Source organism: Poecilia latipinna, unplaced genomic scaffold (genome assembly GCF_001443285.1).
Source record: "Poecilia latipinna isolate Pla-1442-1.1 unplaced genomic scaffold, P_latipinna-1.0 Scaffold2523, whole genome shotgun sequence".
In the NCBI taxonomy this organism is placed as follows: Eukaryota; Metazoa; Chordata; class Actinopteri; order Cyprinodontiformes; family Poeciliidae; genus Poecilia; species Poecilia latipinna.
Genome location: NW_015115139.1, coordinates 27,293 through 54,252, shown reverse-complemented (window position 1 = coordinate 54,252; position 26,960 = coordinate 27,293). Strand labels below are relative to the sequence as shown.

Below are 26,960 nucleotides of genomic sequence, written 5' to 3'. Positions count from 1 at the left end.
AACTGGTTCTCAGCTTCAATCTGTACTAAAACACAGGAAAAAGTTGCTAGATTTATTGTTTGTTATTGATTTGTTATTGATTTGTTTTTTGATAAACCCCCCCCATCCAAAAAAAAAAACAAAAAACAGTTGCTAAATACAGAAACACGGTTTATAAATAAGTAACAGTGCTTTAGTTCTTCCTGACCACCATCCCAACGCAGCCCCTTCGGTCATCAGGAAGTCCAGACTCTCGATGTCTCTTGGCTCCGCCCACTTTGCTGAAACTTTTCAAAATTTGTCAGGGGAGGGGTCATGCTTTCACAAGGGGTTTAGTTACACTTTAACATATTCTAGAAGGGAAAACTTTCATTTATTTGGCAAGCGGAACAGAAAAACTGTTTTTTCTGAATTCTGAGAGTATTTTCTTCGTGGTGCGGTTATTTATCTTTAAAAACCCTCATACTGTCATAAAACATCAGAAGCTTGACGAGTTCAGTTGGCTGTGTGTCATGTTTTCAGTTTTGAAACAAAAATCTGCTGAAACCAGTATGTACCCCAAGTCTTTTCAAAATCTCTGAGACTACGAAACTTTTCAGCTCTGGAATACAGGGAGAGCTGTGGAGGACATGCAGCATCGTGCTGCAAAAACTGATGGACTTCAGCTTTCTCCAGGATGTACGGATCTCTTCTGGTCCTTCACAGCTTTATTGTTGTCTGCCAACTCAGTGAACAGAACTAATAACTGAACTAAAAGATACAACACTGTTGCCCTGCAGCAAGAAGGTCCAGGGTTCGATTCCTGGCCCGGGGTCTTTATGCATGGAGTTTGCATGTTCTCCCTGTGCATGCGTGGGTTCTCTCTGGGTACTCCAGCTTCCTCCCTCAGTACAAAGACATGACTGTCAGGTTAATTGGTCTGTATAAATGTGTGAGTGTGTGGCTGGTTGTTTGTCCTGTCTGTCTCCGTGTTGCCCTGTGATGGACTTGCGACCTGTCCAGGGTTTCCCCGCCTCTCGCCCGTTGAGAGCAGGACATTGGCACCAGCATTTCTCCAGACCCCATGAGGGTGTAAGAAAATGGAACAAAAGTTGATTGTGTTGTTAAAAAATAACATTTGCCTTGTTTTACTGTCTGTTTTACTTTATACATTTTCTGAATTTTGTATGTATTTTAAATAAAGAACTTTTAACATTCAAATTTTAATAAATAATCTATCTGAACCCATGTGGTCATTACGTTGTGACACATTTTTGCTTCCCAAAGCAGAACCCCTTCCAATAACAACTGTACAATAAAAAAGAAACTATGACTTAATTTATGACACAATTTAAAAAAAGCTTTTCTTTTATGGAAAAACGAGGTAGGTACTGTTGTTTTGCTGATATTGTTCCATGGTGTGCATATTGTCTTCTTTTCATATTTTCTTCCATAACAGCAGTATTAAAGTTGTATCAGTGAGTGGAAGTGTGAGAAAATGTCACTCAGAATTTAAAAAATACTTTATTATCATCTTTTATGATCATTATTGTGGTCATGTTGGCAGAAAATGGAAAGCTCTACAAGCAACCAAAGCCCAGTGGGACTGCCAGGAGAAGAAAGAGAAAGAAGCGGCTGCAGCAAAATGCATTATATATGTAATCTCTGCATGTATGAATCTGTCTGCGCTTATGAGACAAGTTACATATATGTGAATGATTAATTAGTGCAAAGTGCTTAGAGCAGATGATGTAAAGAAAGGCACAACAGAGATTGAATCCAGTCAACAAAACCATGTATTATTTACCTTCCACTTCACAGATCTGAATCAACTTCTGTTTAATTACCAGTCCAAAATAATGCCCCACATTTTGAGGTTGCAATGTGTCAAAAGGTCAAGGAGTTATTTTACAGTAAGTTTGCATCTGAGGAGCCAGACTTGAGAATTTTAAGTGTAACAATAATTTTGACAGATTTTCTAAACCAGGGGTAGAATAATGCATAGATCAGAGGGTTTAGACAGGAATTAACATAGTATAGTATTAGGAGATAGGCACCTGATAAACTACTGAATATACTCTCTGGGCTCAGAACTGAGACACAAAAATACGGACAAAGGCACAGCAGAAACACAACTATAACAACCCCAAGAGTCCTGGCGGCTTTTATTTCAGATTTCTTCGGTTTTCCTGAACGCTGATGTGAGACGGCTGCAACATGAGAGCGCATGGCCCGAATCTGAGACACGGCCACCACAAAGACTGTAACATACAGAATAATGATGACAGTAACAGGAAGAAGAAAAGTTAATAGGAGATCAACAATAAATCCTGTGAGGCCTATCTCAAATGTACACTCTCCAACACAGGAATTAAATCTGCCTGGTTGTTGCAGATCCTCCTTTAAAATCACAGTGGAATAAACAAGAGAACAAGTCCAACACACAGAAACAGACACTTGGGTTCGTTTTAGAGTGACCTTAGTGGGATAATGTAAAGGATCACAGATGGCTACGTAGCGGTCAATTGAAATGAGGACCATGTTTCCGACCGAGGAAGATGCAACAATAAAACCTAAGACGACGTACAAAACACACATGATGTTGCCAAGATACCAGCAGCCGTCTATCTTGAAAACCAGAAAGAACAGAAGGAAACCCATGATGAAATCTGAGAAAGCCAGAGACACAATTAGGACATTTGTGGAGGTGTGAAGCTGCCTGGAAAGATTAAAAACACAAACAAATTATTTTCATATTTGTACACAAACGACTAGCTGCAATTCATTCTGATGTGTTACATTGACAATTATCTTCTAAACCATTGTTTTCTTTTAGACACCATTTAGTTTTATATTCATCATTTAGTTTTGCATTCCTCAAGGACCCATGTCCTGCAAACTTTAGATGTGTCTTGTGCTTCACATTGAATTAAATGGTTAGACTACCTCATGCATGCAGTCAGAGCTCTGCTAATGAGGTGAAAGTGGAGCCAGGTGTGCTGAAGCAGAGAGACACCCAAAGGTTGCGGCACACCGGCCCTAGAGGGCTGGAGAAGAGACAACCGGAATAAATGTTTACCTGAAGTGCATGATGGCAATGATGACCAGCAAGTTAACAATCATTGTGAGAAAAGAAAGAACATCAACAATAATAAAAAAGAACTTCAAATGAGAGGGAGAATAGTTTGGTTTACTGCAGGAGGTGTTGAGGAGCTCTGGGAAGCAGAGTTCAGCTCCATCCATCTCTGATGACTTTCAGACCAAACTCCAGTTTATATAACCTGTTGAACTCTGTGGCACACCTTTAAGGTACTGGTCTCCGATCAGCTGCCACTCCTTTCTTATCCCATATCCATAGTGATAGACCTGTTCAGAGAAACTGTCCAAAGTTGTGATGCACCAGCATAAACAAGCTGAGAGAAAGAAACAAACAGTTGAAGAAAGAAGAATTTCATCCCCATTTAAGGGTTATGACTGTAAATTATTGAAAGAAATGAAGAAAGAAGTTAACAAATTCACACTTATTCACAAATTTCATCCTTTGTCCTAAGAAACATAGACGCCACCTTCTGGCTAATCTGTGTTCTGCACCTCAGTTATGCTGCAGTCTCCTCTCGTTTGTGCTCTGGTGTTCAGTCTATTATTCCTTTTATGAATAAAATTACCTAATGGTGGTGGGGAAGCCCATTCAAAACTTTAAAAATCACTAACATCATCATGGTATGTTTGATAAGAGTCCAAGTTTAAAATGTTATGTTTTAAAGGAAGACGAAGTGGGAGAGCAATGGAGAGAAAAATATGGATTTTGGAAATTGAGAAGTACAGTATTTTATGACACCACTCATCCTTTATCAGTGCAGCGTAGACCATCCTCAGAGCTTTTTGGGGTGAATGCGATGAGGTAAATGGGCAAAAGAAACAAGAATGGGGTCACAGTAATGGTTTCTGCATAGTTATGGTATCTGATCCTTATTTTTTTTTATATATAACCTTAGCTAGAGGGTGCATATAAATATTAAATATGGTGGCCCCTCAGATGGAATTGATTTATAATTTTTAAAGAGATTTTTTTTTTTGTTTAGTTGGTGGAATTATCATTTTCTAAACAATCGTTTTGACTGGACATAGAGCTTTTACTGCATTTGATGTTGATGTGCAGATTAACCCTCTTTTTTTTTTTTTTTTTACAGTGAAGAAGTTAGAAAAATCCCTTGCTGCCCCTGGTGGAGTGGAGTTCAGGAAGGTGTGCCACAGAGTTTAACAGGTTATATAAACTGGAGTTTGGTCTGAAAAGTCATCAGAGATGGAAGGAGCTGAACTCTGCTTCCCAGAGCTCCTCAACACCTCCTGCAGTAAAACAAAGCATTCACCCTCCGACGTGCTGCTTCTCTCCATTATTCTCGCTTTTATTTCTTTTCTCACAATGATTCTGAACTTGCTGGTCATCATCGCTATCATGCACTTCAGGTAAACATTTGTTTGAATATAAAACTAAACGATGTATTAAAAAAGAAGCATGGTGCAGAAGAAAGAGACAGTGATTATATTTTATTATGAATTATGCAATGCTAACAGTTAGTGTTCAAATAAGAAGATAATCCATTTCTTTGTGTTTTTAATCTTTCCAGGCAGCTTCACACCTCCACAAATGTCCTAATTGTGTCTCTGGCTTTCTCAGATTTCATCATGGGTTTCCTTCTGTTCTTTCTGGTTTTCAAGATAGACGGCTGCTGGTATCTTGGCAACATCATGTGTGTTTTGTACGTCGTCTTAGGTTTTATTGTTGCATCTTCCTCGGTCGGAAACATGGTCCTCATTTCAATTGACCGCTACGTAGCCATCTGTGATCCTTTACATTATCCCACTAAGGTCACTCTAAAACGAACCCAAGTGTCTGTTTCTGTGTGTTGGACTTGTTCTCTTGTTTATTCCACTGTGATTTTAAAGGACGATCTGCAACAACCAGGCAGATTTAATTCCTGTGTTGGATTGTGTACATTTGATGTCGGTCTCACTGGACTGATTGTTGATCTCTTATTAACTTTTCTTCTTCCTGTTATTGTCATCATTATTCTGTATGTTACAGTCTTTGTGGTGGCTGTGTCTCAGATTCGGGCCATGCGCTCTCATGTTGCAGCCGTCTCACATCAGCGTTCAGGAAAACCGAAGAAATCTGAAATAAAAGCCGCCAGGACTCTTGGGGTTGTTATAGTTGTGTTTCTGCTGTGCCTTTGTCCGTATTTTTGTGTCTCACTTTTGACCGAAGACAGCTTATTTAATAGTATATCAGGCATCTACATTATATTGTTGTACTACTTGAATTCCTGTCTAAACCCTCTGATCTATGCATTATTCTACCCCTGGTTTAGAAAATCTGTCAAAATTATTGTTACGCTTGAAATTCTCAAGTCTGGCTCCTCAAATGCAAACTTACTGTAAAGCTAAATCATGAATAGTACACTGTAACACTACAACTCCTGGTTTTGACGCATTACTACCTTAATCTTCAATGTTTTTGGAGATTTTGTGCAATAGACAACCACATAGTGCTGACGTGTGAAGTGGAAGGGAAAGAGTCATGGTTTTGGGGACTGAACTAAATGTTCATAGTGTTTGTCTTGTCTCACTGATCACTCAAAGCTTTTCAGATGACAGCTGCATTCAACCAGTCCCACTCACAAACCTGCACATTTGCATTCGCACATCAGTGTCGATAGATTCTTAATATTTGATCAGTTTTTTGTTTTCCTGGCCTCGCTCTCAATACAATGCAGTAAATCCAAACATAATTGTGTGGTTATTGTTTGCCATAGAAACTATTCGGGACAAAAAAATAACTTGAAATAATTATTGAACCTGGTTTCATTTTTTGCAGTGTTTTCATAAAGAAAAAAAACATGTTTCATCATGGTTTCTGCACAGCATTAAAAAGCATTTAAAGACATTAAAACTGCAGTATGTAACTGTTTAAAAAAATATTTTTACATATTTGTTGAAATTGTAACAGATAATCTGCTCATCCTCCCCTCTTGCTCTCTGCTGCTGCTACAGATTTTTCCTGTCTGCATAGCATAGCCACAGATGAGGGCAAATCAATGGTTGTCCTATAATGGTAAGTTGTTTCTCCGCCATTAGCACATTTTACAGTGTTCATGAGGATGAGTGACAGCATTAGGCCCCGCCTCCTGCCTCTGATTGTTCATTTTTGGTTTAGTGCAAAGCATTTCTTCAGACTAGTTCAGGGAGGAGCTGGAGGAGATCGATCTTTTCATAGATTATTTGTCTCATACTGTCACGACATGGTGACAGTTTTAACAAATATGTAAAAAAAAAAAAAAAAGACCAAGGCACAGTGTTTGCATGAAGTTACATCTGCGGAGCATCGGACTCACAAGATCAAATATTCATATGACAGTATGTACTGGAAATCCTTCCAGCGTCAACAAATACTGTTGCCAATAGTAGCTACTGGCTGTCGTAAAAGTCGCTAGATTACATCATTGCCTAATTTGCATAATTTGATCTGGGCAGTAGAGGAAAGAAAGACAAAAGTGATTAAAAATACTTGGAACAATTTAAACTCCTAATAAACTTTAGGAAGTAATTTAGTCACACTAACTTAATAATGTAAATAATTTGCCTGAATTAACACTACATGAATCAGTTTTATAAAATATCAAATTTAACTAATAGACAGTTACCAGCTTCCTGCTGGAGGGCAAAAAGCTGCTTGTCGACGATGACTGCTGTTTGTTTTAGCTGCCACGTTGTCAGCATAAAACACTAAATCTTAAATATAGGGGTGATAAAATTAGTGCTTTGCTACTAATTGTCAACACTACGACAACTAGATAACATGGTCAAGAAAAGGCTTTAATTAAAAACATTTTGCTAGTGGAAGCGGGTCAGCGATGCTAGCTTGACCGCTAACATCTTGCTTGCAAATAAAGGCTCATAGAGATTTGGTGAAAATGGTTCAGCATTGTCAGAACATCCACTTTAGAAACACTTTATCCAGACCATTTAGAGTTTATTCCATTTTCAAAACCCAAACAGAGTCTAAACAAATGTAAGATATGGATAAATGCCTGTGGTCGATCTCTTGAGCTGAATACAACAGTGATCAACAGCATAACTACCACATTCGTCTGTGTGAAGGTGTTTGCCATGATTACATCATATGCTTAGTGGTTAAATCAAAGGTTAATGCCTGAAACTGGGTCCAGAACAATAAATGTGTTAAGGCTAGAAATAGGTTCAGTTTTCTTTGTAAAATAAAATAAAAAAGTTTCAGGCATTTAATAGAAATATTCATAAACAGCCTGACATATATGATCAAAACTTGGTTCAGATTTGATCATTTAGGTGTTTTACGTTTCATTAAGTACTTACTCACCTGCCTTTTGTAAGTACAAAATGCATCCAACAAAATATGGGGCGTATAGATACAAAGACAGAAAACATGGCTTGTCAAATATTTGGAGATTAAAACCCTAATAATAATAATAACAGAGTAGATGATAAATGTCCCCCAGCAATGCCAATTTTGAGCTGCAGGACAACCTAATAAGTCCAGTGCATCATCACCTGATGGCACAATCAACCCCATCATGTCTGGATGCTCTGGGTCTGAAGCCCAGAAAAAGTGCCACAGATTACATTTGCTGCACGTTCCACATATCATGCTAACAAAAGATGTCTCAGATCAATGCAGCCGGACTGCTGAGAGTATTTATGCAATAAACCAAAACCACCATGACTAAGCTTCAATTGTGCCTCGTTGCACAACAAAAATTAGTAGCCAGAAACCCTTCACGGAGTCAAGGAGATATCGAAGATAAAAAAAACAAGACTTTCACCCCCTCAAGCTTCCTTTATGGGATCGTATGGAACACATCCATGTTTTGCAAAGCATTTTAGAGCACCTCGTGGAATCTTTAAGGTCCGACCTTTGGGGCTTTAATGTCAATTTATCTGTGGTTTCCCCCAAATAACTTCACAGACCTGATGTGTGACTCGTTAGAAATTGCTTCACTTATCTTCTTTTCCTGTAATGTTGGATCAAAACTCAAAAATGTCTCACCAAATGTCTCTGCATTGAGTCTCACTTCAGATGTTTGCTCTACTTCTGCATGGCAGCAGACAAAATGGAAGGCTGAAGCTAAATTGGTGCAGCAGAGTCAAGATGACGAAGCAGAAAACGCTTCACGATCCTCCTAAGCAGTGCTGTTTGCTAAAAATGTCATAATTACTGTCCTATCAGTTATTGAAAAATAATTTGTCCTCCACCAGACTATATGAGACACTTCCCAAAAACATGTGAGTCTTTCATGACTAAAAGGAAAGAGTCTGTTCCACGTTTCAGCAGACGGTTGTTATGAGCCCCTGGTGGATTCTTCATTGTATCAAATCCCATCAGGACTGAGGCTGTCAGTGTGTTTCTCCATGAAGTCCTACAAAGATAAACAAATGTTAGTTACAGCTGCCCTTGTCTTAATGTATCTATATTAAAAGATCAAATGCATTACGTCATTTTTACTCTACAGACCAGGTGAAGGAAAATTAATGATGTATGTGTGGAGTTTCAAAATAATGCAGTAAATAATTAGTCAGCACCAATCAGATTTTCATTAAGATGGATGAAAAAAAAAACTATCCTGACTGACTTTCATCAAACACAATTTAAATCATCAATAAAATAAAATATTCCAAGATGCTCTGAAGTGATAACATTAAATGTTCTATTTTTATCCTGACTTTGATCAGTTGCCCTTGTTTTAAAAATACGTTAGGAACTTTTATTTTAATTAATTAAGCAATTGCAAGCCATAAAATGAACAGCTGGTGAAATAATAAAACCAAACTTTTGTAGATACCATTTTACTGTGGAAGTTTAAACAATAAATATTATTGTAAATTGATGGAGTCATGAACGCATTGATTTTAAACACAATTTGACAAACTGTCAAATGCTTTAGTTTGAGTTGGATCATTATTATGATGGGATTATTATTGGAGCTGGTCTGGATTGTAATGGACTGAGAAGATTTATAGAACATAACTGAACTGAACCAAATGTTTTGTAACGTTTCCTGAGGAAATGTGGCATAAATCTCATTATTGAAATTTAAACCAACTTAATTCGATTGAAGAATGTCTATAAAATAAATATTCCCCGACCATAAATATATATTTTTTACTTATTCCTTTTCTGAGTGACATGTCCTATCAGTAATTTTATGCCTAGCGCTTTTGTCTTGTCACGTTTAAGAACTGTATCAGTGATAAAATCAGTTTAATTTCTGTTATCTGCGTTTATAATAAGTAGACTTGGACTGATCCGCTTTGGTTAAATGTGAGAAAAGGCTAAGTTAGGGATTCCCTTACCTAATAAGTCCAGGCCACTGAGATGAAGGCGAGGTTTACGGTCTCATATTTTGGCCGGGCAGATCTGCGGCCTCTCGCGGTCTGAGCGCACCTCTAAATAAAAGATGGATTTAAGATTGGCATCAGACGTTTAATATCCAGCATCTAACTAAAACTAAAAACAGCATCTGCATCGACGAGAATGTATGTTATGAAGTCTATTTATGTACAAAGCTTACCTGGATGCAGTTGTCCCCTTGCCTGACACACAGCTCTACTTTGCAGTGCAAGAAAACATTACCATTACTGCCAGTAAACTGGAAAGTGTTGAAAGAAAAAACGGTGGATGTTCCCAGCCCATTTCCTTCCACCGCCACTGTTGGGTCTTTGGGATTAGGACAGCTGCTCGACAAACAGGGAACCGAGAAGTCAGGGGTTGGGTGGGATCAACGTTGATTCAGTTTAGTCCTGTGAACATCACTGTGTGTCTCACCCGTTGATAATGAGATTGTATCTTAGGCCTCCAGCTGGCGAAGGTCGATCCGTTGCCCAGCAGGAGTCCGTCACCACAGCAACCCTGTCTTCCTCCAGTCCGTATGTCTTCAGCTCCACCCAGAGTCTCTGGTTCAGGTCAATGTCTGCGTCAGAATCGATGGGTTTTGTGCGGTCGCGGCTGGTGTAGGCCTCCATGGTCAGATTGTATTTCCATTCACCAGAAGAAATGTGCTGGATCACAGAGCTGGAATTCAGACAACTCACAAGTTAAAGGCTTCTGTTTTCAGTGAAAAGCACAGGGCGAGACCCCTGGAGTCAGACATGCAGCACAGACCTCTGTCTGAATCGGATGCTCAGTGTCTTCACGTCTGGCTGGCTGTAATAGCAGGAGAAGTCCATGTGCACCTTGTCATGCCGGGTGATCAGTCCAAACATGGAGATATTCTGAGTCATGATGGCGTTCTTGTAGATGATTTGGCTGTTGTTTGCCTACATGTTCACAGGAACATAAATATTGTAATTGCTCTTTGTATTTCCTGTAACAAATGAGCCATTTTACATCTATTTTATTTATGCAAGGCAAGGACAAAAGTGTCTGAAGTGATTTGCTTCATTTGTAGATCAATGCTGTGTTTTCAACTGACAACCCAAACTACAAAATTACAAAGTGATATTATTATTTTTAATTATTATTATTCATTTTTGAACTGGATTCAAAAAACACAAAAATATATATATTGATTTTTATATTTTCAACCTTAGACTCAGATCAAAATACACAATGGATAAACCGGCCACAGGTCTGAATTTGACCTTAATATTTAATTGTTACCCAGAAATTGTTCTGCATGCAAAAGTGTGAGTTATGGCTTAATGAGTTTCTCTACATCTATCATTACTGTCTGAATCCCCTCAGAATAGCATAGATATATATAGATATACAGATACAAAACATTTGAGTTGAGCAGGAAGCATTTGAGTTTATGCACAAGGGCAAAAAGACATTGTAGGGAGCTCTGGTAGTGCCAAAATTTAGCATATACGTTATCGCATTATCAGTAAAATGTGCAACATTTGTAATTTTTCTTTTTTTTTACACTGGATTAAAAAAAAAAACACTTCAACTGTTGTCAAATATAACAATTTATCATTGACTTATTATAACTGGATAAAAAAATAAATGTGGGTGAGTCAGAAAAAAACAACAAGCAATTTTAGACATGTAAAAAGAAGTTTTGTAAGTTTAGTAAGTAAAACCAGAGAGAATGCTCAGAATAGATGGTCCAACCTGCAACGTGGGCAAAATGTCCAGGTCATTTTTACTAAGACATTTACCTGGATCAATTTTTGCAGAGTTAATGTAGATCAATAGTTTCCAAAAATTTGCACAGATGAACAGTTGAACAGATGTAATTTTCGACTAGGTCAATTTTGCTGCCAAACGGATTTAGTAATTCATTATTATTCAAAGTTTAAAGGCAAAACCTGTTTATCCTGTGCTACCAAGATTTTTGTATTTCCTTCCAGCATTTCTGAATTTTAAAGCATTTGATAAACATTTCTTTCCTGAGATGATACCTACTTGGACCACTGTACCACAGGTATTCTGACTGCTGAAACTGAATGTCACCATGTGGGTCAAGTTGTCCAGCTGACCTCTACAGGACTGGTCGTTGAGGTGTAAGACAGAGTAGTCGATGCCTTTGTCCTCCAGCAGGCAGTTAGCCAGAGTCACTGTGGCACCTTTGTCTGCACAGACAATCGGCTCACCTGAACATCACAACAACAATGAGTACTTCAGATTAGTCAACCTCTTTAACCTTCTGGAAGTGTCAGAGTTACACGGGAAAGACCAAGAGATGAGACAACCTGAACGGGCGCCATCTGACATTTTAAAATATATCCGTTCAAAGGAAATACAGCGATTTATGATTACAACTCAATTTTTGATAAAAAGCTTTGGTGGGATTTTTGGCAGCACTGAAATTGATTAAGTTTGCAAAACTGCAAACTGGAAATACTTTTCTTTGCATTGCACTAGTGGTCAAAAACCAGATGTTGCCACAGGTGCAAACCACAAAGAAGACGACACAGGAAGTAGTTAAAGGATGGTGTTTGCTACGTGTTTTTTAATGACTTATCAAGTGACAAACTCAGTCATGCGTGATTTTAACGGGTTTTCTTAATGGAAACATTATTGTGAATTTGTGTGTTTTTTTTTTTGTTTTTTTTTTTTTTACATTAGCAGAACACTGACAATGTTTGTGCACATTTGTAATGGAAATGCAGCTCCTGATATTAGTGCTGTGATATTCAGGAGGTTTCACCTGTTGCATGATTATTTAGTTTATATTTTCCTGCTTCTGGTGCTTCAGTTTGATGGTACTTTGGCTTTTGCTTGCTGCATGTAAGACACTGTGCCTACATAGATGCTTCACACAGTCACACCCACTAAACCACGCTGCTCCTGTAATACAGCACAGTATTAGATCCACTGGTATGAAACATTGATCTAATGATTCAAATTCTACTGACTCAGGACCCTAAAACCTTTACTCCAAAAAAAGTGGCTGAGTGTTTTAATTATGAAGACTTATCAGTGTTTTACTCTTTAAACGTTTAATATTAATGCTATGTGGATCGTGAGGAAAATGTTCTGCCTCCTACCAGGTCGTTTTAGCTGAAATAGTGAGATGCTTCTTGTAGACATTTACCAGACTCTGATCTCTGTCTGGGGAAAGTTTGTCCAACTACTCACTCTGAACTGGGAGATATTTGAGAGATTTCTTATATATTCAGCCCGTTTCAAGTCACTCCACACAGCCTCCATCATATCAAGATTTGGGTTTTGACTCATTCCAGGACTTTCCATTTGTCAATTTTAGGTCAGCCTCTGTTGGTCTTATTGGTAACTTTTGGGTCATTCTCATCATGACACACAGTCCAGCTCCATCTCAGTTTAACTTTACTTCATTTTTTATGTTTTTTTTTTTTTTTTTATTTTCAGCTGGTCTCACTTTTTTTTCTCAAGCACTGCCTGGCACAGTGTAGACTTCATGGTGGACTGTTTGGTGTTGAGCTGCTGCAGCCAAGCATCACCAAACCAGAACATATTCAAAAACCATTTATCATAACCATAAGCTGCAAGAATTTTCTTCTTCTCTGAAGGCCTCAGACAGCTCTTTGGATCTGCCGGTGTTCACTTCCCGTCAACAGTCGGCAGCATAATAACAACATGCGAGGTTTAAACAGGGCAAACCTTCAAACTGCATGATGATCTTCTCATCATGTGCTCCTCAATTTTACACCTGTATGAAACATTAATCGTTTTAAGTTGGATTAAATATGATGTCCTAATTTACTCCTCAGCATAAATTTGAGATTTTTGAATAATGAGACATTAAAGGGATTTTGAAAAGATTTTTCCTCGGTTTTTATGTTGTATTTTATATTACTTGAAATTTGTATTACTCTTAAAACTGATATTACATGTCCATGTGTTTACAGACTGGTGAACTTCATTATGTTATGGGGTTTTTGAATTTGAGTTTATGTGTGTATGACCAAAATCACACTGATTGCCACCAAAAGGATTTTGCATCTGGACACAATAATCATTTTGTTGGTAAGAAAGTACATTTCCTGTTACACTGCTTTTGTACTTGCACAATGATTTGAAAGGTTTTTGTTGATATACCTCAGAGCCGACTTACCAAAGGAGTTTGTTGGTTTGTACTTGGATGCAAAAAGGGCCCTGCAATGACAGCGGGCCTCACCGCTTGAGCTGTCCACAGCACAGAACTCATGAGAACCGCAGAACATGTCCTGACAGGTGGCCTGAGGAACAGCTGCAGACCCACAAGCATGAAGAAAACAGAAAAACCTTTTTAAACTGCCGCATAAGCGCATGAAGAAAATGCAGGTCAAACTGTTTCGCAAACGCTGGCAGAAGTTAATTCCTAAAATATTCTAAGGAAGGTTCAACTGTTTATTAGACTGTAAGCTTGGTTTTGCATTTTTAAGATCAAACATCGTGAGAAGTCCCCATACCAAGGCAAATAAAAAAATAAACAGAACAAAAAAAAAAAAAAGTATCTCCAGCATTTTCATAACATTTTCACAACACATACCACAACTGGTATGTGATCTCCAGTCCTGCACTGTTACATTGCTTTTGTATTTGCAGACCTCAGCGTAGCCCTTCAGAAAGTGGCATGTCAGGTCATCTACTGCAGGGTATTTGCACAGGGTTTGAGTGCAGGCCTGAACGAAGGGCTCCGGGTCAACATAGGAGTTACATGCAGTGAAGGAACCTTCTTGCAGGAGATTACACCTTTGTCCAGCGGTTCAAAGAAAAGGGAAATGCGCAATCATCTTAAAGAGATGAGCTAACTCAAAGTAATGTCATTTTATTAAACACAACTTTGGTTGCATGAAATCCATATTCACCGTTTTGCAGTGGTGTTGCAGCTGCTTGTGCTGTCAGCATCATCATCATATTGCATCTCGCAGCTTTTGAGCAACAAACAGAAGAGAAATACATATCAGGCTGTTGCCTTCATACTAGAAGACAGTGGTTACAGTGCAATAATTAAGTCAGACAACAAAAGCTGATGAATGAAGCTGAGTGCTGAGGAGCCACACATTGTAACGCTCCGTAAAAACACAGTGTGCATCCCACCCTGCATGCTCAACAGACTGAAATGTGTCCCTTTCCCCAATATCCCTATAAATATTATGAATGAGTCCTTACTCTGTGTCGCTGTATTCAGACGATTTTTGCTCGTTTACAGCTGAGCTTGAATCGCCACATAAACCCTGCACAGGAGCTTCACTTGATCCTGGAGAGCAGGAGAGAGTTATGAGAGCAGCTTAAAGGAGAACTCTGTGTTTTTAATGCTGAAATCATCAGTCAGATCATGATCAGCGCTTTCTCAGCAGAAGGAAGCAGAATTAGTTTGGGTTGATGAAACCTCTTCAGCGTGTGTCAAGTCATCCAAGCCTTTCCTCTGAAAAGTATTAAATGATTAAAAAGGTGCTTTTAATGTACTCTTCGATTATTTCACACCATTCTGCACTGGTTGTAATTTTACACCATCAAAGTAAGGAATTTGTTTACAGAATTTAAAACTGATTTCTCAACTATGAGAATAACTCAATACCTTTTCCATACAAAACTTTAATCAAAAGATTTAACATTAACAGTCAAACATGCAGGTTCTGCAACTTTTTTTTTTTTTCTGTTTGATTAAAGATTTATGGTCAGCTGGTTATTGCTGGTTAACTTTTACAGAAAATTATTGTCTGTTTTTCTTTTTAAATTCTTAAGCATTCTTTTAATATGGATACAATAATTCAAATTTAACAGCTACATAGATGCCATATTTAAAAAAAAACTATTATATTTTACATTTTAAATATATTTATTCTACATACATTTAATTCTACTTGTTTCTTTCTTTTGTGTTTAATCAAACAATTGTTTCTCTGATTCACTGCTCAGTCTGATTTATGTTCTGTGCTTTGTTGGGTGTTTGTTCTCTGACGAATGAAAACAGAACAGAAACAAATCAGTAAATCAGCCTTCAGCCATGATGCTTTACCTGTTAGATGAATTATTGCAGTTTGGCCATCAAAGACAACAGACACTGTGTAGTTGGAGGCTTCCAACTTCGCAGTCACACCAGCGTGGCTCTTGGTGAGCGCCACACTGTGGACCATCTGGGGCGTTGCATGTACGGTCAGGAAGTCATCATTTACCTTAACAACGAGAGAGGAGCAGAGAGAGAGGACAGATCCCCTCATTTAGTTATTTGCTCTTTTAGATACCAACTGTCTTTCAGTTCAAATTCAATTAAAACATAAAAAAAAATCAGTCTAGCTGCACAGCATCCAAATAAAGAAGGAACAGTTTTCCAAAAAAAAAAAAAATTCCCTAGAAATGCGGGAAAACTTGAAAGATTTGAAAGTTTGTCTTTTTATTAACTGCTCAAGTTTCTCTATGTGATTTTTTTTCAAAGATCTCAAGATGTTACAGGAAGACAAGCCCATGCATATTAATAAAAAAAACCCTTTAATACTAGCATCTTTGAAAAAATTGCCTCTTTTTCATCGTTTAAATATAGCGGCACTTCTTTACAATATATGTGTGCTTCCCGAATATGCTACACATGGCCTATTACAAAAACATACAGACAGAAAACAAAGGAATTTCCTCGTTGCTCACCTTAACTTTGCTGCCTTGCTCTAAGGAAATCTGAGCACCTTCCCTGTCCAGCTGTAGGACGACGCGGTCCAGAAAACTCAGATCTTTACGTCGTCTTTCCTTAAAAACTCCCAGCACATGGAGGCCTGGGAGAGACGAGGACCTCAGCAGAGAGTAGCCACAGCGGTCAGGGACAGACTGAGGTCTGCTAGTGAAGCCTATGACAGTGGAGCCGGTCACAGAACACACAGCGTTCATGGCACAGCTGGAGGGAACGAGAAGAGACAGATAACCATCAAGGTCAGAGTTTTTCCTCATATGTCTGATTCTACCGCAGGCAAAGACTCAAGGAAAGGCTCAGTGAAAAAGTTCATAAATGCATGATGTTAAATCTACATACTGTTCAAAGAAATGTCTAAAAACCCCTGGCAGAAGTATCTGAATCCGGTTGCTTTTTATTTCATTGTTTTTATGTTGCATTGTTGATTTCTTTTTTTTTTTTTCTTTTTTTTTATCATAAGTCACTTTTGGTAACCATTTATTTGAAGGGTTGTGCATAAGTCTGTCATTACACTGTCATAAACATAACACCTGTTATGAATATGAAGGAGTTTTCATGAATGTTTATGACTGTTGTCATGAAGTGTCGTTCGGTAAAAAATGACACTTTTAATGCAAAGTTGGCTCTTTTAATTGACTTTTAATGCAAGGTTTAATGCAACTTTGCATAAAAATGTAATTATTAACCAAATAATGCTCAGTTCATACTTTTATGTTCATGACAGACATGAACATGTCTGTCATGAACATGACAGACATGTCATGTTCATGACACCCCTTCAAATAAAGTGTTACCGCACTTTTCTATTTTTTTTTTATCTGTGAAATGTGCAACATTTATAAAAATTTCACACTATTTACCTACATTTTTCTACAATCTTTCAATCTCATTTCTCATCAGAAACAAAATAATTTAAAATAAAATAATGTAACATCTAAGATACCAGGAGTGTGAACAATTCAGGGCTTTACTGCAGGTAAATATCTGGTTTTGAATGTATTCCAAAAGATCCATTTGAGTTGTATTTCCTTTTCTATGGATGTTTACCTGCCGTCCCCCTGGCAATGCTCCATGGGGCCACAGTGGCTGACAGCTGTTGCAGCTCCGCTAACGTCACAGGTTACCGTACAACAGATTCTTGGGTCATTCACCGTTGTGTTGGTCTCATAGGCCAGTCCTGGATATAAGAATAAAATTTAAAAAGTAATCATTTTAAAATCCTGCAATTCTGTTTTTTTTTTTTCTTTGATGTTTTGTACCTAACCTGAAAATCGGCATCCGCTCACGTCAGTAATAACGCCGCTGTTTGTTTCAGAGGTCTGGAAAGTCTGTTTGGAAACGGTGAGTCCGTTAACCTGAGCATCAGCCACCTGCAAAATACCAGAAAAGTGTGTGAACAAGACCAAACCGTCTGCAGGTTGGCCTCCGAGTTCTCTCTGTTCTAATAAAACAGCTTATTTTGAATAAACAAAAGACATTCAGGAAAATCAGGAATTAATATTGATATTTTACTGATAAACTCATATCTTAACGTGTCCGGTTTTCTGATTTTCGCTGCGTAAGAACACCAACGTACCACGTTAACATCGGTGTATCCAGAATATGTCTTGATTGCCAGGATTGATTGTGCCCCAAAGTTTCCCAGTTCCACCTGTTCAACCTGGCAACACACATTTAGCTGAAGAGAATTGCTTTAACAGAGCGTCTTGATCTAAAGCTTACACCTGGCAGTGACATACTCACCTGAGACTGCTGACTGTCCGTCAGTGGGATTACATTCACACATTTCCCAGCATATTTCAGGTTTGGCAGAAGCTTGTGAACTCCGGATCCAGTTGGTATTTCTCTGCTGAGCACAGACAGGCCGCCCCTGTCGGCCGTTCCACCGGACATCAGAATGCAGTCATTTTGGATGCCAGGTTGGTATAAACCCTTAAAGCAAACTGCAAATCTGTCTGCCTCGAAGCCCACCTGTCCAGCAGGAGGAGAAACGATGAGTGTAAAACTCTACTAAAATGATTGATTATGATAAACGTATTGGAGTTAGAATTCTGAGAAAAAAGTCCGATGTTTTTATTTTATTTTTTTATTTTTTTCCGGTGGTCCTAATCCTCGTGCACTCATAGATAATCTTTAAAATGGAAGTGTGTGGATTATAAATTCAGCACATTTTCAGTAGTTAATACTGTATTGAATATTTCAGGAGGTTTCTTGAAATAAGAAAAATGTCACACATGATTTCACTGCATACAAATGTTGGTTAGTTGAAGCATTTACGTTTATCTTGAGTTGTTTCTTTATGTCACACGAGACTCGCAGTAACCTAAAATCTGTGATTTTATTTTTGTGTGCAAACAAGCATGCTGTAAATGTTTGGGAAGTACATTCACACAAATTAACGCCAGGTTTGGTGTCTTGCTTTAAAGTGATGCACAATGTGCTGAACTATCAAATCAAAAGCTTAGACTAGTTTGCTAGCTTCTGCCACTCCGTGGGTTCTTTAACAAAAAACATTTCAATTGTTATAAAAGCTTTTTATTCTGATTGAATGAAATGATATTGACGGGGTTTAAAATAGTCCTGGCTGGTTGATGTCATGGAATGAGCAACAATATGTGGGAAATATCAAAAGAAGCATTACTCACATATACTTTCTCATATTTCTGACCGTAGTAGGTGATGGGGCAAGATGAGATGTTCATCTCTGCAGAGCTGGTAAAAGCCTGGTGACTTCCAGCTGCAGCTAATAATGCAGACAAAAACCTTTTGAACATGTCATTCAAAATAGTTTATCCATCCCAGAGGGAAAATATTCATGTTCTAAGTACAAAAAATATATTTATTTATTCTTTTTGTTTTATTCATGGATTGAATAAAACAAAATTGCATATTGCAAGTTATTCTTTTTTTTTTTTACTGTAAATCTAAAATAGACACCACATGTAGGAAGTTGGGCCTTCTTACCCGTCAGCATGCTGAATCCAATCAGGCAGAGCTTAAAGCACAACATGTCTGTGGATCTGAAACAAATCACAGCAAACACACCTGGAAATTACATGTCATCCAAAGTTTGTTCACTATTTTTAAATTCCATTATATTTAATATGAACCAAAGGCAGTTTCTAATAAAGTTTTATATGTCAAACGGAGCATGACAGCGAAACACGTAATGAAGTAAATCTGTTGGCTCTCACTCAAACTATTCTGTGTACCATGCTGACATGATTTTATTTTTTTTTTAACGAAAGTATTTTAAATAGCTTGAACTTTTTTACAGTTGTCACTTTACGCCCAATAAGCTCAGTATATGTATTTTGTGTTTTCTGTCATTTTGAAGTGAAAGGAAAATTCTATGTGGTTCTCATTTATTTTCTAAAACAAATACTTCAAAAGTCCAAGGTAGCATTTGTGTTCAGGTTCTGTCGGCCTGGTTTTAATCCCTGTGTGTGCATTCACTTTAATGTAGGTGTGTTTATGGTTAAAAAAAAGTTAGATAAATAAATATGAAATAAAGAAAAATCAGGTAACAAAAGCTGAGGAGATGGAGGGAAAAAAGCATCTTTCAATATTATAAATGGACAGAAAATATTTCACTTTGAATTCAGCTGCTTTGGGGTGATGTCATAGAACCAGCCCAAATTTAGCTCATTGTTGTTTAATTGAATAATTGAACACAATCAGGCTGAAGAAGATTTATGTTAGTAGGAACAAACACAGTAAAATAAATAACTAATAAAAACATCTGGATACAATTTGAGACAAATGTTTTTTTTTCTCTGTTTCTCACCTTGTGGCAGGAAAGTTGACCAGCTCAGTGTCTGTGGATCGACAGGGCCTGACCTCCGACCCCAGCCCTGCGGTGTGGAGGACACACAACGCTCTGCCTGCTGTATATACCTGCTGCAGACCAGCTGCAGACTTCCCTTTCTTTCTTCTCCGAGCTTTTTGTTTTCTCAAACTGGCTCTTGGCAGGAGACGCTCCACTTTCAAAAACGCTCTGCAATTAAGAGAGACTTTTAGTTGGGGGAAAGGATTACGCTGGGACAATGTTGGGTGTCAAGTTTCATAATGCCTCTTTGTGTGCGCAGGTCTGATGGTTGTGTACTGTCAGCTGGATTAGCAGAAAGCTCCGCTTGAATTCTGCTGATGACGAGAACAGAACGGGTTTACAGCGGCGGACCCAGAACTCTGACAATCAGCTGGTAGCAGTCCTCATAAGATGTGTGATCTTATGAGGACTGCTACCTTATAAAAACCACTTTTGGGCAGACTTGTTCTGATATTTCGTCATATGGTATAGCGTTAATAATGCTGATGTATTTTGCTCCATAGAACAGGAACATCAAAGCCTTGAGCATAATTTATGAGACATGCAGTCTGGAATGCTGCAGGGCAGGAATGTGGTGGACAGACTTACTGTCTATGATCATTTTTACCCGACAAAGAAAACCTGATGAACAGTTCAGGTGTGGTCAAATCGTTCATGCACAACATCAAGAAAGCTTGCAATCATAACAAAACCAAACATTAGGAAACATGTCAGACAAACATGCACTACCTTCATTTTCACAACAAGGCAGTTCTCAGGTTCTGTCTGCGCGTGTGTGTGTGTGTGTGTGTGTGTGTGTGTGTGTGTGTGTGTGTGTATCAAGCTACTTCTCTCTGCTTTTGTGTTATTTTACATTTTAGATGCATTTGATTTTTAAATCCGTCATCAGATTGATGACCCCCAACTAAACCTTTAATATGATAGTAATGGGATAAGATGCACTGCAGGGTTTGAACATGTGTTAGCTCAAGTTGTGTTCATTTTGGAACACCATTTATGTGTTTAGATGTTTACATACTCTACACTCATATGCATACATCTCCTTATTTGTATACATCGCTTTTTCTTTTTTTCCAGGATGGAGAAATGTTATGACTGGAGAGATATTTAAAAGCTAAAGTTTAAATACACACTACTTTCGTTTTGGACAAAGGCAACCTGAGTCTGTCATGATTAGTGGTGGTTGAGGTGGTGAGGTAGACGCGGTGGACCCAGGTTGAAGTGAGAGAAATGACGATTTAATGATGAAATGACAAGATACACAATTCCAGGCAGCACAGGTGAGCAGAGGCAAGGAGCTCAAATGCTGGTAGCAACTGGCTTGTGACTGACAACAGACACGACTTTTGACAAACACAGACACAGGTGGGGGTTAGTTACACCAGAGAGTAATCAAAAGGAAACAAGAGACAGCTGAAGACAATCAACTTTGATGTGAGCGTATGGCTTCGATATGAACCACAGATAAATTGATAGCCACACAACAAATCCAGGATGGATTACTTAAAGGTAAAGGAAACAAGGTCCTGCAATGACTGTGATGGTTAAAATATACAGATAAAAAAAGAAATTCAAGTTTGAGGACTCGCTTAAGAAATTATGTTGAAAATGTATGGTCAAATTGTGGCTAGTTGGAGTTGAATGATTCATAAATTAATTATACATTGAATTTGGAATATCGAAACGAGGGAATGGAGATGACAATGACCAGCGGGGAAATGCATCAACAGATCAGAACATGTCCAGGTGGTAAGTCTGTAACCTCACTCTCTACATGATGTTGGCCTGAGAGGATCCGGCCTTCAGTATCTGCAGGGTGAAAATTAGTTTAATAGTTTTCCTAAACCAGGGAAAGAATAAGACATAGATCAATGGGTTTAAACAGGAGTTAAGATAAAACAGAAAAAAAGCAAAGGATGAAGCGCTAAACTGGGTCTCCCCACCGGTAACTGAGAGGAAAAAGTATGGACATATGCATATCAGAAAAGCAGCTGCAACAACCCCAAGCGTCCTGGCTGATTTGAGTTCAGACCTCTTAACGTTACCTCTGACTGAACCCTGGAGGGAGACGGCTGCAACACGAGCGCGCATGGCCCGAGCCTGAGACACGGCCACCACAAACACTCTCACGTACAGGATGATGATGATGGTGACGGGGCCGATGAAGAAAAACAAGACGTCTATTATTCCAGCAGCTTCATCAAATCCAACCACGCACTCCCCAACGCATGAATTAAACCTGCCTGGCTGTCCCAGATTTTCTTTGAAAACTATAAAGACACAGACGGCAGAAAACATCCAGCACAACGAAACGCACACACACACTCTTTTCTGTGTGACTGTGGTGGGATACTGGAAAGGGTTACAAACAGCTACATAGCAGTCCACTGATATGAGCACCATGTTCTCTACTGATGCAGACGTGATAACATAATCAACGACGTAATACAGAACACACATGAAGTCGCCAAGATACCAGCAGCCGTCAATGAGAAGGATCTGAAAGACAATGAGGAAACCCACCAAGAAATCTGAGACAGCCAAGGAGAGGAGGAGGATGTTGGTGGGCGTGTGGAGCTGCCTGGAGGAGAACAACAACGTCAACATTCAAAGAAGAAACATTATTCAGCAAAGAAAACAACCTCTCACGACTTTCTATACTGTTCAAACATCTAATTACTTGAAGTGGGAGATAGAGATGATGACCAGCAGGTTAAGGGTCACAGTGAGCGAAGACACACAGGATAGTAAGCAGTACATGAGCGTTGAGGTTGAATGAGGAAGCGCGATCTTCCTGCAGGAGGAGTTGAGGAGCTGTGGGAAGCAGAGTTCAGCCTCCTCGAGGCGTCGCATGATCACAGACGGGAGGAAAGCTATGCCAAGCTTCTGGCTGGCGCTCTGTCTTTATCATCCTCTGAAGTGCCGGAGTGGATGGAGGGTGAGCCTGCTGAGCGGACCCATGGGGTCTCCTCACCACACACACACAGGACGGTTCCCCAGCAGATGGCTCCAGTGCTGCTGTTATTGGGAGCTGACCTAGTCTTGATGTTGTTCATTTAAAAGAAATGAGTTCGCAGTAATTGAGTTCACCTCTGGAAGGATTTGTTTCACCCAATTTGACTAACCTGTAGAAACTTCTCACTGCATCAAGACTTTGAAGACATTCATTTACAATTGGAGCTGACATGTATACATTCAGTCACTCATAAAGTGATAAAAAATATATATTGAACACATCAATTTTTATTTAAATTTTCCAAACGAGGCAACTAGCAAAAACCTACATGATTCACACATACAAAGAAAGTGAAACAAATTAGTTAAAGCTCACACAGGGTCCATTCCACCTCTCCTGGGACCGCCGGAGGGTGAAGAAACTTTGCATCTGGTCTGATTCAAATAGTAAACTACTCCCTCTTAATCTCTCCCTGTGAGTTTTCGGGATCACCTGTCACAATGAACTATAAATCAATTAATCGCATGATAAATTAAAAGAGACTCATTTTAATTTTAATTTGCTTCATTTCTCGTTTTTCTCGTTTCTCTCTCTTTTTACCAAAAACTGAATGATAAAAGTCAAGCCTGGTATTTTGGTCTCAACTGTCCCGTTTGAAAGATAATTTTGTTTACAGAGACTTCATACTTCATTTTATTTGTTGTTTCTGTTGTGTTTTGAACACAGCCCATTCAGATGACTGCAATTCAGCAAAATCCTGTAAATCCGCCATCATTTGAAATCATGTCTGCTGAAGCAGGAGAATGGCTAAAACATGCAGGGCAGGAGGACCAGGGCTGAAAAACTCTGATCCAGCTGAACTTATTATTCACCACTGACTCCTTCCTTTGTGCTCCATTACACCCACCATCATCTCCCTGTTCATTCCCAGGTTTGTTCCTTTGCAAGTTTGCCTTCTATTTCTTATATTAAAAGGAACAATAACTACGGGGGAATTTTTATGCCATAATCCAAGAGCACATTTTCAGTCTGAGAGCAGGATTACGGGTGTTTTGTTCTCAAAATTTTTAATACTTTTGCTTACATTTTCATTTTGAAAGCAGTATGTCATGTCTTTCTTCTCAAAACTTGCAATGATTGTACTCAAACTTTCTCCTTGCGCTCAGACTTAGTCTCTGCTCGCTTAGGAAACATGGAACTGCCTTTTGGCACAGTCGCCTGGCAACCTCTCAACCAATAGAATGAAAGTGTTGTACTCAGTGTGTTTCCCTCTAGCGGATGTGCCTGTGTGGCGACTATCGATTGTAGCAACCTGCACCACCCACTGGATGTAGGGATGCCTCTCATTCTACTATTAGAAACCCCAGAACTGCCATTACACCATCAGTCTGTTGAGAACACGTGTAATCAAATCTATTCTATGTGACAGAATAGAATAGATTTGATATATGTGCTAGAGGCTTTGTTTAACACAAAATGAAGCACTACTATCAGGCACAAGAATGTCTTTTTGCTCTGTGATATCGAGGAAACCAAAAATGGAACAGATTCTGTTAATGATCTACTAGAATAAAATTTTCTCTGAGGGTTCATGTACTTAGAAAAAGAAAAGTGACACAATCAACTGTCAGTACAAGATCAAGAGTGTAAGGTCGGGATTGGATATGTCTGCTTGCGTTCTAATAAAAAAAAAAAAAACATTAAATAACATCTCAATCAGCTGTTTCACAAAGCCAAATGTTCACTTCCAAGCTTTTAACTTTCTGAAAAATTCTGTTTAATTTTTAATTCCTCTTATCAATCTTCCTTGAGATCTTGTCCTTTTACCTCCATAATGGGGTCTTGCGAGACTACAGTCTGAAAAAGACAATATAAAATGCTACGAAATAAAGAAATCAGAATCGTTTGCTTAATTGACATTTGATAACCCCTCCCATTGGGCAAAGACTAAATATTCAGGTCCAGCCTCCATATCACTGCAGGACTAGAGACATTTAAAGTAGTTTCTGATAGAAAGCTGGCAGAGTTGAGCGGCTCCTCATCTCCCTTTGTATTTTTGGAAAATGCAATCTGTTGAAGAAAATGAACTGTGCTATCCACACCTCAACTCATCCTGCAGGAAGACCGCGCGTCCTCCCTCTCTGTCCATGCTTATTTATGTTGCGCTATCCTTGATCGCTCTTCTTACTGTGATTTTAAACTTACTGGTCATCATTTCTGTCTGCCACTTTAAGTAATTAAAAAGAAACTGAATTATATAAATATTAACATGTAACAAACTTCTCTGTAAATGTCAGCTGTTACTAATATACATGTGTTGTTTTCTCATTTCTGCAGGAGGCTCCACAGCCCCACCAACATCCTGCTGCTCTCTCTGGCTGTCTCAGACTGCCTGGTGGGATTCCTCATTTCATTCCAGATAGAGCTGATAGATGGCTGCTGGTATCTTGGAGACATCATGTGTGCCATTTACTTTGTTTCAGACTATGCAATTACATCCGCCTCAGTGGGAACCATGGTGCTTATTTCTGTCGACCGTTACGTGGCCATCTGTCACCCTCTGCACTACCCCAGTAAAGTCACAGCAGAGAGAGCAAAAATTTGTGCTGTCATTTGTTGGATTTCTTCTGTTCTGTTCCACAGCTTCCTGCTGAGAAGTAACCTGCAAAAACCAGGCAGGTACAACTCCTGCTCTGGAGAGTGTGTAGTTAGTGTTGATTATGTTGGAGGGATCCTTGACCTTCTGCTGTCCTTCGTTGGTCCTGTCGCCGTGATCGTCATTCTGTATGTCAGAGTCTTTGTGGTGGTTGTGTCTCAGGCTCGAGCCATGCAGTCTCACATCGCAGCGGTCTCTGTGAGCGTCTCAGCTAAAAAGTCTGAAATCAAGGCAGCTGTTATCCTTGGGGTTGTCGTAGTCGTGTTTCTGATATGCACCTGCCCATATTACTGTGTCGCACTCTTGGCTGATGATGCTGGGGTCAGTGCTTCATCCGTGGCTTTCCTAGTGTTTTATTTTAATTCCACCCTGAACCCTCTGATCTACGCCCTGTTTTATCCCTGGCTCAGGAAATCAGTCAAACTGATTCTTACACTGCAGATCCTGAAAACTGGTTCCTCTAACACAAATGTGGTTTGAAGCACAATGACATACAGATTTAAATGTATACAGAGGAACTCTTTTCCTTTTAAAGGCCCAATAAAATAATGAGTTTAATAAAAGTGTGTGCTTCCACCGTAGGAATACATTGAAGATTTTGTGTTTTGCCAGCTAAACTGAACATAGATGAACCAATTTCAGAAAAATATGACCTGAACTCTATAAAAATAAAAGTCAATATCCAAATCCCAAAATATCCGAACCCCTCCTTCAATACCCGCCTTCACCAGATCGAGGTGTTACAAAATAAGCTGGAGATATAAAGAATAAACTTATTCACAAACTTGCACAAGTGTGATTAAATGCAGTTTTGAACTGAAACATTGATGAATCTGTTTTCTCATGTAAGCAGCAGGTTTTTAGGGAAAATAACTGAGGTGTGTGTGATGTGATAAATGTTGAAAGAGTGTTAAGGTTCTTTTCAGTACAGATCAGATTCACCAGCTGACAAAAACTCCACACATGGCGTGTTGGTTGAATGTAGTGCTGACTGACTGCACAGTTTTATATGCACAAATATGCCTCCAAGTGTTCATCCGCCGGACAGGTCTGTTAATAAACTGTCAACATAGTTAAAGTGTCCATTATGGCTAGTTTTAGTTAACCACACTGTAAATATCATGGTTACATATTGTTTTGTACTTTATTAACAAAACCATTTGTGAAATGTAAAAAGAAAAAAACGTTCAAAAGTAGAAAAACATATTGTGTTGTTTAGTAAGAGTTTTATATCCTCATGTGGTGTATCAATTTGCACTCTGTAAAAATGGTCTTATAAGACATGGTTTCTTGGTGAAATATATATATATTGGCAACCTCGATGAGGTTACAATATATAAAAATTCCCTTCTCACCCTCCGCGGGTGGTCTCGTTTTTCATCCTCTGAGCTCGGGTCCTCTACCAGAGGCCTAGAACTGCATATTTCTGGACTG

At 38.8% G+C, this 26,960-nt stretch overlaps 5 protein-coding genes across 5 annotated transcripts; 2 read left to right on the top strand and 3 right to left on the bottom strand.

Moving 5' to 3' along the window:
* Nucleotides 1-1,866: 1,866 nt before the first annotated feature.
* Nucleotides 1,867-3,201, bottom strand: LOC106938158 (trace amine-associated receptor 13c-like). Its single transcript, XM_015020038.1, has 2 exons — nt 3,038-3,201; nt 1,867-2,677 (listed from the first exon to the last, which is right to left on the bottom strand). The coding sequence occupies exons 1-2, from the start codon at nt 3,199-3,201 to the stop codon at nt 1,867-1,869; spliced, it is 975 nt and encodes a 324-aa protein (XP_014875524.1).
* Nucleotides 3,202-4,261: 1,060 nt separating this feature from the next.
* On the top strand, nt 4,262-5,779 carry LOC106938169 (trace amine-associated receptor 6-like). Its single transcript, XM_015020049.1, has 2 exons — nt 4,262-4,425; nt 4,587-5,779. The coding sequence occupies exons 1-2, from the start codon at nt 4,262-4,264 to the stop codon at nt 5,395-5,397; spliced, it is 975 nt and encodes a 324-aa protein (XP_014875535.1). The 3' UTR covers nt 5,398-5,779.
* Nucleotides 5,780-6,755: 976 nt separating this feature from the next.
* LOC106938156 (alpha-tectorin-like) lies at nt 6,756-20,001 on the bottom strand. Its single transcript, XM_015020037.1, has 19 exons — nt 19,873-20,001; nt 19,050-19,105; nt 18,731-18,828; nt 17,829-18,056; nt 17,662-17,745; nt 17,350-17,455; nt 17,133-17,262; nt 16,046-16,289; nt 15,423-15,579; nt 14,573-14,660; nt 14,269-14,331; nt 13,950-14,152; nt 13,533-13,667; nt 11,402-11,589; nt 10,154-10,308; nt 9,818-10,063; nt 9,564-9,726; nt 9,346-9,438; nt 6,756-8,411 (listed from the first exon to the last, which is right to left on the bottom strand). Exons 2-18 carry the CDS (start codon nt 19,093-19,095, stop codon nt 9,346-9,348), a joined length of 2,427 nt encoding a protein of 808 aa, XP_014875523.1. The 5' UTR covers nt 19,096-19,105; nt 19,873-20,001; the 3' UTR covers nt 6,756-8,411.
* Nucleotides 20,002-21,441: 1,440 nt separating this feature from the next.
* LOC106938164 (trace amine-associated receptor 13c-like) lies at nt 21,442-22,767 on the bottom strand. Its single transcript, XM_015020045.1, has 2 exons — nt 22,595-22,767; nt 21,442-22,495 (listed from the first exon to the last, which is right to left on the bottom strand). The coding sequence occupies exons 1-2, from the start codon at nt 22,765-22,767 to the stop codon at nt 21,685-21,687; spliced, it is 984 nt and encodes a 327-aa protein (XP_014875531.1). The 3' UTR covers nt 21,442-21,684.
* Nucleotides 22,768-24,933: 2,166 nt separating this feature from the next.
* LOC106938163 (trace amine-associated receptor 13c-like) lies at nt 24,934-26,006 on the top strand. The gene is made up of 2 exons (XM_015020044.1): nt 24,934-25,103; nt 25,208-26,006. Exons 1-2 carry the CDS (start codon nt 24,934-24,936, stop codon nt 26,004-26,006), a joined length of 969 nt encoding a protein of 322 aa, XP_014875530.1.
* Nucleotides 26,007-26,960: the final 954 nt, after the last annotated feature.

Excerpts from the sequence above, each read along its gene's own strand:
- LOC106938169 (XM_015020049.1), top strand. The coding sequence starts at position 4,262 with ATGGAAGGAGCTGAACTCTGCTTCCCAGAGCTCCTCAACACCTCCTGC. Across the intron at positions 4,426-4,586 it reads ATCGCTATCATGCACTTCAG|GCAGCTTCACACCTCCACAA; the intron begins GTAAACATTTGT and ends TAATCTTTCCAG.
- LOC106938163 (XM_015020044.1), top strand. The coding sequence starts at position 24,934 with ATGCAATCTGTTGAAGAAAATGAACTGTGCTATCCACACCTCAACTCA. Across the intron at positions 25,104-25,207 it reads ATTTCTGTCTGCCACTTTAA|GAGGCTCCACAGCCCCACCA; the intron begins GTAATTAAAAAG and ends TCATTTCTGCAG.
- LOC106938164 (XM_015020045.1), bottom strand. The coding sequence starts at position 22,767 with ATGCGACGCCTCGAGGAGGCTGAACTCTGCTTCCCACAGCTCCTCAAC. Across the intron at positions 22,496-22,594 it reads ATCTCTATCTCCCACTTCAA|GCAGCTCCACACGCCCACCA; the intron begins GTAATTAGATGT and ends GTTCTCCTCCAG.
- LOC106938156 (XM_015020037.1), bottom strand. The coding sequence starts at position 19,095 with ATGTTGTGCTTTAAGCTCTGCCTGATTGGATTCAGCATGCTGACGG. Across the intron at positions 15,580-16,045 it reads AGCAAGGCAGCAAAGTTAAG|GTAAATGATGACTTCCTGAC; the intron begins GTGAGCAACGAG and ends CTCGTTGTTAAG. Across the intron at positions 13,668-13,949 it reads GAGATCACATACCAGTTGTG|CTGTTCCTCAGGCCACCTGT; the intron begins GTATGTGTTGTG and ends GTGGGTCTGCAG.
- LOC106938158 (XM_015020038.1), bottom strand. The coding sequence starts at position 3,201 with ATGGATGGAGCTGAACTCTGCTTCCCAGAGCTCCTCAACACCTCCTGC. Across the intron at positions 2,678-3,037 it reads ATTGCCATCATGCACTTCAG|GCAGCTTCACACCTCCACAA; the intron begins GTAAACATTTAT and ends TAATCTTTCCAG.